This window comes from Carassius auratus, chromosome 10 (genome assembly GCF_003368295.1).
Source record: "Carassius auratus strain Wakin chromosome 10, ASM336829v1, whole genome shotgun sequence".
Classification (NCBI taxonomy): Eukaryota; Metazoa; Chordata; class Actinopteri; order Cypriniformes; family Cyprinidae; genus Carassius; species Carassius auratus.
This window is the reverse complement of record NC_039252.1, coordinates 9,413,029-9,427,385: the sequence shown is the minus strand read 5'-3', so window position 1 is coordinate 9,427,385 and position 14,357 is coordinate 9,413,029. Positions and strand designations below refer to the sequence as shown.

The following is a 14,357-nucleotide window of genomic DNA, read 5'->3' as shown; positions in this document are numbered from 1 at the left end:
TTTTTTTTTTTTTAAGATTTACTTTTCTTGTTTTTGCCTGTATTATGATAGGACAGTATTTTAGACAGGAAGTGAAGTGGGAGAGAGGGCACAGACCTTCAACATATATATTTTGTTTCTTTTTGTTTTATAAAAGACACATGAAAACGGCCCAGGAAACATCTATTTTTGATTCTTTTCAAAATGTTGCTTTGTATAGATTGTGTAGTAATCTTAAAATATAAAAATCTATCAGAAAAAAAATATATAATTACCATATAACATTTTAAAAAAGAAAGAAAAAAAGACTGCAATGATTATAATATTTAATATGGGAAATGTATTTTGTAGTTTTTGCCATCAAGTAACAAATGATTTTTTTCTAAATTTAGTGTACTTTATCAATGAGACAACAGTCTCAGAAGAGCAGCCGGAGATGAAATTTGAGACATGATTTGTGAAGTACAATCAAGGTAAATATATTTTCTATAGTGCATTATTTACAACCAAATCAAGTATGTGAAAATAAATAAATAAAAACCAAACATAAATGCCAAAAATGACACTGGTGGAAATGCTCTGGAAATGTTCTGTAATTGCATAGACTGTTAGACATAAGAGTGGACAGATAAAACACTGGAAGTGTTAAAAGTGTGTTTTATTTTGTACTGCACAGGATCCAGATTGCCTATAGTTGAAAAACACCCAACACACCTGATCGCTCAATTCAGAAGTAGGAGCTTTTCGTGTGTACTTGAAAGCAGAATCATTTCCTATTCCTACCCATGCTTCTTGCTGATCTCAGATCAGAGATAATAGCACAGCAGCAAAACTAACACACAATCAGACACACACAAACCTGAGCTTCGCAACCTCTTTGTGTCAGTGGAATTTTTATCAGGATTTGCGTGGGTGAAATCGATACAAGCTTTTACCGGGTCTTGGGAAAAGTTCAGCAGATTCTACCACAGTCCTCTGCACCGCTAAAAGTGACGTGACAGCAAAGAGAAATAAAAGGCCACACATACTCCAGAACACACACTCACTGTACAAGTGAGAAAAGATCTTCATATCCAATTGTGTTTGGATCGCCCGATTAAGCATTAGATACAAAGCAGTTCATTTTGAGTTTGACATGATGAAGCATGCAAATTTGAGACTGGCTGTCTTTTTAACCCACCGGCTTGACATTTCTACAATACAAACCTTTAACTAATAGTCCTTCGCAGTGGAAACTCATAACAAGCCAGCCTACCCCTCCAGATAATCGTTTTTAAATTACCCTTTTCCTTGAGAGATTTCTTTCATTTGAATTTCACTGTGGGGGATGAATCAGCTGGTCCAAGGAAACTGTTCTTAGTGTGGTCACTATTTAACACAGCTACTAGTCTGTTTACAAGCAACTTTCTGTTTAGCTTCCCTTTCGCTTGTTTCTAAAATGAACACAAAGTAGGCCGGGGGGACTGTGCTAAAAAAACATTCAGCTTTTGTTCTTCTCCTCTAGACTCATAAATAAACGTGCAATGTGAGTACATCTTTTATAGCAAACATATTTTATTTGCCAAAGTCCTGTGGTGACCGAAGCTTCTCTAAAAATAAAGATGAGGTGAGCGTCAATACAATGCTATGAGATGGACATTGAAGCGTTCAAAGTATAACAGGCACAGGGAAAAAGAGACTGACAAACACTGTCTTCAAGCAGTTTTACATGAGCAAGTTTAAATGTCAAGTGAGTTGTGCATATTAAATGTTCATGACTAATGCATTATCTGGAATATATTTCTGGAGGCCTGAGAAAGGTGGTCTATACTGATCTGACCCTTCAGGTCTTTGAGGCATCTTCATGTGCAGAAGAAACAGCTGTGCTCTGGATAACGGTGCTAAAATAGTTCAGTTGTTTTTCAACTGGTGAAAAAAAATGGGTCACAGGTCTGTGCTTTTGGCATTGTGGGCAGCACATGCAAAAAACCTAGCATGGCAAAAACAAACCAAAACTAGACTTACGAACTTTTAAAAGGGATATTTTTTGTTGTTGTTGTTGACATCAAAATTGAGCATCCAACCAAATTCTGTTGTATTTTGGCAGAAATGTATCTGCCACCTGGTAGAAGCTAGTGAAATTAGGCCAACATAGACATGTTGTTAGACACAGCCCTTTATCTCTGAAAGAAGAAAAAATGCAAACGTATCAAAATGCATCAAGTTTGCTTGCATGGAGTATAAACACGGCTGGTTTGTGCTGCTGAGAGACATTTAGTTATTAAATATAAATGCATCATTCATTAATCAAACAAACCAGTTGAGAGCCACTGAATTAATCGTAGATGAAAGATGAAAGTAATTAATTTATGCAATTCAGACATATTCTTGTTATAATTCACTCTAATTAAATTTACCTTTTAGCTATCAATATGCTTAAGTATTCCTTTGATTGGGGAAAATTTGATGAATTTCATTGCATTCAATGACAAAATATCAATCCAAATGGCAGCGGCAACTGCAAGCTAATTTTCTAATAGCTAATGTTTCCTAGTCGTTTTTGCAATTACTTTAAACCAACTGGCCCCTGGGTGCTTTTTAATGGATGTATGAAATCACTTCCCCTCAAGGTGTCCTAGCAGAGTAGCCACAGGTATTAATAGTTAATGTGATGAAATGCATGTTCCAAAAAGTTTCGACTACCAAAAATTGTTGCAGTGTGTTTTGTAGGTTTAAAATTATGCAACACACACACAGACATATAAACACTTTTTGTTGTTGTTGTAAAGTTTCTAATATTCTATAAAAAAAATAAATGGGTAAATTAAACAGAGGAGTTCATATTTTGCTATCGAAAACAATAATAATATTGTGATATATTTTTTCTTTCACAGCAATGCTGAAATTTCAGCATCATTACTCAAGTCTTCAGTGTCACATGATCCTTCAGAAATCAGTGCAATATGATGATATGCTCAAGAAACATTTCTTATTATTACCAATGTTGAAAACAGTTTTTGCAATGTAATATTTTTATAGAGACTGTGATACATTGTTTGACAGGATTTTTGGACCAATAGAAAGTTCGAAAGAACAGCATTTATAAATGTGCCCTGTCACTTTTGGTCAATTGAATGAGTCTTTTGCTGAATAACAACAATAACAAAAAGCTTACTGACCCCAAATATTAGAAAAATTAGTGTATTTATGGATCTAAACAGTTTTATTCAGTTATATATATATATATATATATATATATATATATATATATATATATATATATATATATATATATATATATATATATATATATATATATATATATATATATATATATTTACATAAAGAAGTTTGAACTGAATTCCCTGTCATACTATAAATGTCTTAAAAATGGCAGCATGACCTGGGCAAAATAAGTAGCTGCTGATAATGAATAGACTCTGCATACGCTTTAATGAAGTCGTGCCTGTATAGGTCAAGCTGTGATGCTTTCTTCCCAGACTAACACTGTGTGCCTGTGTTTGTGTTTTCTCTCTGCAGAGCCACAGCTAAAAGGCATCGTCACCCGTCTGTACAGCCAGCACGGCTACTACCTGCAGATGCTGCCGGATGGCACCATGGACGGCACAAGGGACGAGAACAGCTGCTTCTGTAAGCGTCTGTTCTTTTTCGCTCGTTATTCACGGCTGACAGGCACAGTGTGACCTATGGTTGGGTCAGTTGTAGAAACTATTGAGGTGTGTCTGCTTGTGTCCGTCCCTGTGACCGCTAGACAGACATAAAATGAACATCTGTTGTTCATGGCATCATGGTGTGTTATAATTATTTGAGAGCCCAATGTTGACATACAGTATATCCGGTATGTCAGGCCTAAGGCCAGGTGTATAACACTTAGCCCATGGTCACTGGTGCCACTATAGTGGATTCACACTTAGCAATATGATTGAAGATCACATGCCAGAATATTAATATTTGTCTGGACTAAGGGACCTAGCCAAAGCAGAGAATTAGAATAGGATGCTCACATTTACTTGGCCATGTTGTGTTCTTTCATTTATGTATCTAGAAGTAATTCGCTTTTTCACTGTTGCAGGTTGTTGTACACTGTTTACAGGGTTATGTGCTATATGAATCATCTACAATAATTTTGTAATTTATGTTTTTAACACTGTCTGAGCTGATTATAAAGTATCTCATTCAAATTGCAAAAACAAAGTATTTGTGATCATAACATAGTTTCGTTATTGAATGAATCTGCATTTTTGAATAAATCATTTAAGTGAATGATTCAGTAACACATTCAATGACCCATTAAATAAAGGCAAGATTTAACAGACATGTCTGTTTTCTTAAATCGCAAAGAAATTAAGTTTTTTGAGGAAAACATTCCAGCATTTTTCTATATGTATATATATATATATATATATATATATATATATATATATATATATATATATATATATATATATATATATATACGCACACTAATGTTCAAAAACCGTGTGATATTTCTAGCATGATTACGTAATGTGTGAAGACATGCATGCCCATCGCAGAGTTACAGTATTCAAAAAGTATTTATTTGAGACATTTTTATTCTGGAAATTGACTTATCTTTTAAGCCATCACCTTCTTGCAGCTTTATCTTTAAAAATATATATATATATTTATTATTTCATATTTTAATATTAAAATGTTGAATATAAAAAAATAAATAAATTAAACTTTAGTATTGTTTATGCAACTAATATGCTTACTGTATTTGCATTAATGGATTAGTTCAACCCAAAATGAAGAATCTGTCATTCTGTCGCCTTCATGTTGTTCTAAAACAACAAGAACTTCGATCATCTTCAGAACACAACTTAAGATACTTTTTATGAAATCTGAGTGCTTTCTGACCCTGCATAGACAACGACAAAAATATAACGTTCACTGTCCAATAAGGTATTAAGGACATTGTTTAAATAGTCCAAGTGACAACAGTGGTTCAACCTGAATTTTGTGAAGCCAAGAGAATACCTTTTGTGCACAAAGAAAACAAACTTTATTCAACAATTTGTCATTTTCCATGTTGGTCTTTGAGAGTAGCAGTTCACCTGTGTGCATTTCTGGGCATAGTAATTAGTAGTTGCGTTAATGTCTATGGAGGGTCAGAAAGCTCTCGGATTTCATCAGAAAATATCTTAATTTGTGTTCCGAAGATGAACGAAGGTGTTACAGGTTTGGAAAGATGATTAAATGGATGCTCAGAATTAATTCATTTTTAATTAGTTGCCTTTTTGTGGCTTGCAAGCAACCACTGGTGATGCAACAAGTTGAACAGAGTTTTACTGTATGTAAGTGAAGAATTATGCACTGCAGTGGCCACCACTGTCAATTCCACTGTAGTTCAGTGTAGAACACCTATTAGTAACTGACAGCATCACAACTTGACAAACTCAAATTCAGAGTGGATGTACAGTACCTTAAGCAAACCAAAAAATATGCATCCTGGAGTCAACCAAAGATTGAATTTCTGGAAGTCAATTTTTCTGTACAGGTTCAGCCTGAGGCCTCAGTGATACAATGTTGCATTTTATGTTTAGTCACCATAAAATGCTGTTCATGAAGGGGAAGAGACAGTAAAGGAGAGAGAAAAGCATTCCAATGAGAGCAGACATGTGATGTGTCATGAATTCTTGTGCCTTTTGTGCTCTATGTAAGTTTTTTTTTTTTAGTTTGGGAGTAACGTATTGAGAAGTATTTTATTTGGATAGCAGTTGTCAGGGTGCACAAGTGTAGCACATTCCTGCCTGGGTTGTCAGGGACTATCTTACATGCCATGCTTGTCTACTGAAATGACTGTCGCACATATTAAATAACCATACGACTGTGGCATCCCATGAACGTTGTGACAGGGCAGTCTGATGTGAATCCTAAACACTCCATGTCCAATGAGGTGAATTTGATGGTGCTAAATTGTTGCTATACTGTCCGACACCAATTAGATACTGTCATATATCTGTCAAACACTAGCGGGAATCCCAATGAAGACTAATTGCAGAAATATTTACGCAGTGTTCCTCAGCCTGTGTGAGAATATCTGTCTCCCTCTCATTGCCTTTTATTTTTCATGGTTTTATCTTCTGCGATCTCTCAGAAGCATTAACTGTGTGATGTTCCATAAATGATCCATATCAAACACAATCCATCTTTCTATCAAGGACAACAGACGTAGGAAAGATAGTCCCTCCTGTATGCCTTCCCCCACCTCATGCCATTATCTTTTCCATCCCTGTCAGTTTTACATCCGCTCTTCTGTGTCACTCTCATCTTCATCTCTCTTATCCTGTTTCATCCTATGTCATGATGTCCCTAGTCTCGCAAAGCTAGACTTTTGACTCAAGGCAAAAAGTCGGGTTGCCATTGCAGCTTATTCTACCCATGAAACGCCCACTTAGAAATAAATTTGGACTGACTTCTAAAGCAACCAAGCAGTGTTTTTACTTGCATATTCCATTCTTTCTGACACTTTAAAAGCGTTGAGTGTTTAATCTATTTTTCTGAGCATGAATTTCTCTGATTTCATTCCACAGCACAGTTCAACTTGATTCCTGTGGGTCTGCGGATAGTGGCGATTCAGGGAGCGAAGACTGGCTTTTACCTGGGCATGAACAGCGAGGGATACCTCTACACCTCCGTAAGTGACTGAAAGCTCTTTTAAGGATTGATGATTATCATAATTAGAATCATTATGCCGGTGTCCTCCATGTGTCTCCACAATAATGATTCACAGATAATTGACGATGTGCAGCTATTTGAGGGGTAAATAATTATGCATGAGTGTTTAATTACTCTCCTTATAAAAAAAAAGAGTTTGGCCAAACATACTTGTGTGAAAAAGGATAGCGTAATTAGGAGGATGCGGACTCCATCATTAGTTCTAAAAACTGCAGGCCTTGTTTATAGCACACAATTGCCTATTTTGGACCTAGCAGTGAAGCTCTAAGATGCTCTCCATGGTGCTGAATTGTCAGGTTGCTCTCCATGGTGCTGAACTTCTCTGGCTATATCAAAGCGTCCAATACAGTTTACAGAGGGTCACATTTCGGCAGAGTTTAGCTAATTAAACACACCTTAACCAGGTCAACAAGGTGTTTAGGACAGGTTTGAGGTAAAGGAAGGCATCAGAATTGTTTAGGTTCCCTCCATCGGAATAACATTTTTGTGATCTTGTTGCCTTTTTCCAGATTTTTCCAGCATTCTTGTTGTAGCCATTTAAGAAAGTGTATTTTTATTTTATATTATTTATGTTCAATTATTATTTGTTTGTGTTTTGTTTAGTTCAAAATGGTAAAAATCACAAGGGCGTGGTAAATTGGACGGCAGTATGCCGGAAGAAAGGAAAATGGTCGGACATAATTGTTTGACCACTTTATACGTTTTTGTTTGAATAATCTTTTTTTTTTTTTTTTGGTCAATTATTTACCTAAATAAATAAGAAGAATGAATAAGCATTTCATGGAATGATGTGTGTTCAAGACAAGGCCCGCTACCATGCTTTGGTGGCCAAAACAAAGGCCGAAACAGTTTTAATGTCACAATGCCAAATAAAATGGTTAAGTATGCAGTTCTATATACACTAATGTAGAATAATAAATGTGTTTGAAAGAAGTATCTTATGCTCACCAAGGTTACATGTATTTGATCAAAATACAGTAAAAACAGTAATACTGTGAAATATTATTACAATTTAAAATAACTTTACTATTTGAATATATCTTAAAATGCAATGTATTCCTTTGATTTCAACATTCATTAACTCAGAATTTAGGCTAAAGTAAAAGTATTTTGTAAAATTATGTAATGATTACCTTACTGTCATTTTGGTCAATTTAATGCATCCTCATTTAATAAAATTATATGTGGTGTGTGTGTGTGTATATATATATATATATATATATATATATATATATATATATATATATATATATATATAGTGACTAAGTAGAAAATTCAAAAAGTTAAACATTCTCTCTCTCTCTCTTTTTTTTTTTTTTTTTTTTTTTTTTTTTACAAATCTCTTGTGGTTCTGGAGACATTTCAAACCCTATGTTAAGCATACTAGAAACCCTATAGCCATATTGGATATGTGCCATTAATGTTCCCAAAGGTCAAGCTTTCCCCAAAAAATAAAAACAATAACAAAAGGATTAGCCCATGCAGTGTGACCAATTACCCAAATTGTGCTTGATGTGGAGTAGAGTGGAAAGCGGCAGTATTAGCAGGCAAGGTGGAGCAGATATTTAGACTGTGTCACGGCTAGAGCAGGATAAAGAGAACAGAGAGTGTGATGAGACAGCTCGCAGAGAAAGATATTGAGTGTGTGTTTGTTAAGCTGTACATATGTGTGTGTGAGCGTTCATCCCAGAGCTGCCGATTAGAATGGGGGATGAGAGAGCTTTTGTCTCCTGCCTCTCTGTGAACTAAGAAATGAAGAGATTTTCTTCTCAGAAGTAGAGAGAGGCATTTGGTTCAAAGGCAACTGATTTTAATTCAGAGCCTGCATTGCTTACCGATGCGCTGCAAGCTTTGGGACATCCTGTCCTGTGTCTGCTATCCTAAAACTGTCCCTCCTCCCCCGGTCTTAAGTCTGGTCTGTCCGTCCTGTCCTTGTCATTTTCACCATTCCCTTTCATTCGGACTCATCCTTAACAGCTTTGTCCTTTCCTTGCTACCGTAACCATCTGAATCTGTCCTCTCTGAGCCTTATTTCAGTCTTTGGCACTCAAACACACATTATTTTTTGCTTCCAGACGTATCAAAGAACATTACATTGAATTCTGGGTAAATTATGTGCGATGGGATGGTTTATTTTAATCAATGTCAGAGGGGTTACATAAGCAGATTAATTTGGGAATGATATCTATGTTTTTCAGTGCTGCTTAACTGGCATCTGGATGCAGGAAATCAGGGAAATTATTTTGTTATATCACCAGTCTGTGCATAAGATTGTTTAAACATAAGGTTTATATGCAAGTGCAAGAGTATGATAACCATTGGCTCAGAGAAAACGTGTATAACTGACCAGACAAATATGTGAGACTCTGAGAACATAGCCAATGGGGAAACACCTCACTCTCCAGGGCATTTTTCTTCTCCGCATGCTCCTGTCCCCTCCCCTCCTCTCCTCACTGCAGTTAAAGAGAAGGTCATTCATAATATGCCACTATATTGTCAAGCTCTGTAAGTATCTCATTGTAATAATCCTACGTAAATTAGACGAGCTGCCTCAGGGATTGTGCTCTTCTGCCATATAATGGATTTCATACATCCCCTTGGGCAGACATTCCTCATGTCCTCATGCAGTGTTTGGTGCAAAGCCTGTAATGACCATTAAGGTTTAAAATGTACCATCAGATCTGAAAGGGGCAATTCAGATGCAAATTTGCACTTAAGTCAAAATGCTTTTTGAAAATGGCACATTTATAAAAAAAAAAAAAAAAACGAAGACTTTTCATAGCTATCTTAAAGTACTGCCATTTTTTTTCTATTTAGTATTTAATGCTGGACATCGCCTGTAAAGGAACAGATGTTTAATAGTAATGTTAACCTTAATTTATTTATTTTACCGTTAACAGCCAAAGCAACATTTGAAGCCCTTATCATCAAAATCTGATGAAAATTGTCTATGATGGTTATTGGCATTCACTAATGTAATTAGAAATCACATAATTTGATCAACATTAAACACAGAAACGCATGAGAGAAAAAAAGGAAAAGAAAAACAGGAAATGTCTGGAAAAGTAATTTAATGGAATCTTAAAATTCATGATCCAAAATATTTCAGTAGCTAAATATTTATTTTGTGTTAAAGCAAAACCTGCTTGCAAACAAATTGTTCTTTGGTTATTTTCTGTTAATTGATCAAATGGTTCACAAAAATGGCTTGAATGGTTATGAAAATGCGAAGGGTCAATTCTGTCATAATCACTGCAAATATGAGATTTTTCTTTTTTCTACTGGAAACAAAAGGAAATATTTAAAGTATTTTTACCATATAAAACACCACCCATTTTAATTTCATGGATTAAAAAAAAAGTTAAGTTAAACATATCCTTTTGTTTTCCACAAAATAAAGAAAGTCACATGGTTTGGAACAACATGAATGATGAAAAAATTTACATTTCTGGCTAAACTATTCCATTTCCAAGTTTCAACTATACAGAGATCAGCACTGAGCTAAAAGCTTTTTTAGAGCCTTCATCGTTTTAATTATCAAGGCACTAGCTGTGTGTGTTTGTGTTTGTGTGTGTGTGTGCGTGCGTGCGTGTGAGCGCGCTTGGCACAGTAGCCCTGGAGAACGATGGGAATGGATTGCTGAGGGAACCTCCACACTATTGGTCTACAGTAGAGGGGGTTGTGTGGGCATTGAGATCTGTGATATACCTGTTGTGAAGTTAAGAAAATTGTTTCTAGATAAAAATAGAGCCGGTCCTGTCCTGACCCATTTTACATACAATATGCTCTGGAAAAACCCTCCTGGGCTGATCGAGAGAGGGTGAGAAAGAGAGCACGAGAAAGATATGAGGAGTGGGAGGCGCTGACACAGTTGTAAGGTTTTTGACAGAAATAGTTGTGGGCCTGATGCCATGATCAGTCATTATTCAGGGGACACAGGCTTCGATTTAAAACTCCACACTCCAAACAAACTTTCCACCAGATAACTTGCGGTATAATGGCACTGTCTGAGCACAATAGGTGCATGTGTGGGTGTGTGTGATTGTGTGACCTCAGACAAAACGTGTATAATGTGTGTTGTGGTGCCTTTATCTCAGCTTTGATAAATGGTTTCTATAGTCTCTCTCCTCCACAGATGGTATTGAGATTCAAAATGCTCCCGTCACTGAGATGCAATCACACCCATCACAGTGCAGACTCAAAGAGACATGTAGTTTCTAAAGGCAAATGAAAAGCCAGAGACTTACTGAATCCAAACTAGAACATCTAGTTGCTTCCAAACACACCTCATTCCCAGCATTCCCTCACAAGCCGGCGAGGGACGGGGAGAGAGAGCGAGAGAGAAACAGAAGTGTAAGTGGCTCAGTAATCTTCTCTTTTCCCCTTGCAGGTAATGAACTGCAGATTGTAGCTGTTCATCCCCATAAACCCTCTGCGGCATTTTAAGCTGCCTCCATTTCCCATAAGCCCCCTTATGAACCCTATAGTACCCTTCAGTTGAGAATCTTGTTATTCTGTGGCCTCTCTGTCTTTGCCCAAAGTAATCTTATTAGTATTTCTACAGATTTTTAAACATGTTGATAGACACTAATATGTAAAATATCATGTACAGTAGGGAAAGTATTTATTTGATCCCTTGCTGATTTTGTAAGTTTACCCACTTACAAAGAAATTAAGGGTCTATAATTTTTATAGTAGATTAATTTGAATGGATAGAGACAGAATACCAACCAAAATAATCCTGTAAAAAAAAAAAAAAAAAAAAAAAAAAAACATTATATAAAGGATAAAGATTGATTTGCATTTCAGTGAATTAAGTAGTTGATCCCCTACCAACCAGCTAGTATTCTGGCTCTCACGGACTGGTTATGTGCCCATGTGGAACACAGATTAGTCCTGTCACTTTAAGAAGTGTTTCCTAATGTCAGCTCGTTAGGTGTATAAAAGACACCTGTTTACACAATCTGTATTTTCCATTTCAACATCTCCCACCACCATGGGCAAGACCAAAGGGCTGTCAAAGGATGTCAGAGACAAGATTCTATGTTATATATTATATGCACAAGGCTAGAATGGGCTACACTGCCATAAGCAAGAAGGAGAAAAACTGTTCGGAAATGGAAGAAATACAAGTCTGGAGCTCCAAGCAAGATCTTGCCTCATGGGGTAAGGATGATCATTAAAAAGGTGAGGAATCAGCCCAGAACAATTCGGAAGGAGCTTGTTAATGATCTTAAGGAAGTTGGGACCACAGTCACCAAGAAAACCATTGGTAACACACTATGCCACAATGGACTAAAATCCTAAAAAGGGTCCCACTACTCAAGAAGGCACTTGTACAGGCCCATTTAAAGTTTGCCAAAGAACATGTAAATGATTCAGAGAAGGCTTGGGAGAAAGTGATGTAGTCAGATGAGAACAAAATTGAGCTCTTTGGCATTTACTCAACTCGCCGTGTTTGAAAGGAGAGAAATGCTGACTTTGACCCCAAGAACACCATCCCTACAGTCAAACACAGAGGTGGAAACATTATGCTGTGGGGCTGTTTTTCTGTTAAGGGTACAGGACGACTTCACCGCACTGAGGGGTAAATGCACAGGGCCATGTACAATAAAATCTTGGACAAGAACTTCCTTTCCTCAGCCAGGACACTGAAGATGGGTCATGGATGGGTCTTCCTGGATCTCAATGACCCATAACATACCGCCAAAGCAACAAAGGAGTGGCTCAAGAAGAAGCACATTAAGGTCATGGAGTGGCCTAGCCAGTCTCCAGACCTCAATCCTGTGGAGGGACCTGAAACTTTCTGTTGCTAAACGACCTTAAGGATTTCGAGAGAATCTGTAAAGAGGAGTGGACCAAAATCCTTCCTGAAATATGTGCAAACCTGGTGACAAACTAAAAAAAAAAAAAAAAAAAAAAAAAAAAACCATTCTGTCTCGTTACGTTACGTCTACGTTACAATAAACCTACCATAAAAATTACAGACCAAAAAATAAGTAAATAAATAAATAAATGTAAGTGGGCAAACTTACAAAAGCAGCAGGGGATGAAATAAATATGAATCCCACTGTAGATAAAATTTAGTTTAAAAAGGAGAGGAGCTCACACAAAAATTTGTTATTTTCTTAAATATATAATATAATATAATATAATATAATATAATATAATATAATATAATATAATATAATATAACATAACATAATATAATATAATATAAAAGTTTGGGGTTGGAAAGATTGTTTTTTATGCTCTTATGGCATACAAGGCTGAATTTATCTGATCAAAATGTTTCAAATGTTAGTACAGTTTTAAATTGTATGTAATTGTACGTCTTAAAATGAAGTATAGCTGAATTTAGAATTTTCATCCTCAATACTCTAGTCTTCAGTACCACATGATCCTTCAGAAATCATTCTTATATACTGATTTGGTGCTCAAGAGACATTTATTATTATGAAAGATTTTGCAACATGTCTTTACTGTCACTTTCAATCAATTTAATGCATCCTTAAAAAGTCAATAATTGGCATTATTCTGAGTCATTTCAAACTATAGTATGCTACACTACATTGCATGTCCTGTATTAAAATTGATATTTTTGTATTGTTAATACTTTTTTTCTGTAAAAATGTTTGTAGTGTTATCCTTGCCAGTCTGATCAAATAATGAATTACTAACAGTTGATTTAACCAACAGTATATTCATCACACTGGAAATGGAAAGGTCAAGTTGAGTGCACTGCACAGTGGGACACAGTATCTCATTCTGTGTTCTGATTTATATCGCACATTTTGGAAAATCTAGTTCATCCCAGCAATCTACGCATACAGAAAATGCACATATAGACCTTACGCATCCGAGAAACAAGCCTGCAGCCATCTTTAGAAGTTTATCTTTGAACTTCCATTATAGCACCGCTGTTGAAGAGTAATTAGCTGAGGAAATGGATTTACTTATTGTAGAGTTAACGAAAATTATCATGCATTCTAATGTTTATAGCAGATGGATGTCATAGCAAATGTCAGCAGACCGGAAAGTTTTGAAAAAACAAGCAGTTTGTTCATAAATTCATACAACCTTACTGTCACGCTGTAGAAATGCATATGGAAGACAGAAGAGATTAGTGCAGTGTTAAAAAATGGACGGAGCTTCTCTAACGTCAAGAAAATGTAAGAATAGTATGCTATTCTATGCATTTCACACGTTACAGATTCATATGTGTCACTGGTTTCACAACAGTTCTAATCGATCTTTACACACACAACAGAATGAAAACATCAAGTCAAATTAGGTAAATGGGTTAACTAATCAATATGATGGTGTTAAATGATTAAACTCATTTATTGTAAATACAATTTAAACAACCAACTCCATTAATCTTTGAATCTCAAAAGACTGGTAAAGATTTGTACATCTCTAAAGTTGAAAGTTTAGAATAGATGCTGCCAGCACCTTGATATTGTAAATGTACGTTTGCTAGATTCACAATTTACATACAAGTAAAAATGAGATCCCATTACTTTGCTACATGCTTATTAGTAATTCTGTCAGCCCTGTTCCAGATCATTCATTAAAGCAGGAGATACCATCTAACATCCCATAACATGAATCTTATTGATAGGGACCCTCCATTCGTCACTCAAAACGATGATAAATGCCATCAGCGATCTGGA

At 35.9% G+C, this 14,357-nt stretch overlaps 1 protein-coding gene across 1 annotated transcript in view; it reads left to right on the top strand.

Annotated features, from left to right (window-relative positions):
• LOC113109747 (fibroblast growth factor 11-like) overlaps positions 1 to 14,357 on the top strand; it is a 41,851-nt gene that overhangs the window by 15,186 nt on the left and 12,308 nt on the right. The window contains exons 2-3 of the mRNA XM_026273490.1: positions 3,499 to 3,609; positions 6,537 to 6,640. Coding sequence (XP_026129275.1) covers positions 3,499 to 3,609; positions 6,537 to 6,640 — 215 coding nt within the window. The remainder of the gene's footprint in view (positions 1 to 3,498; positions 3,610 to 6,536; positions 6,641 to 14,357) is intronic.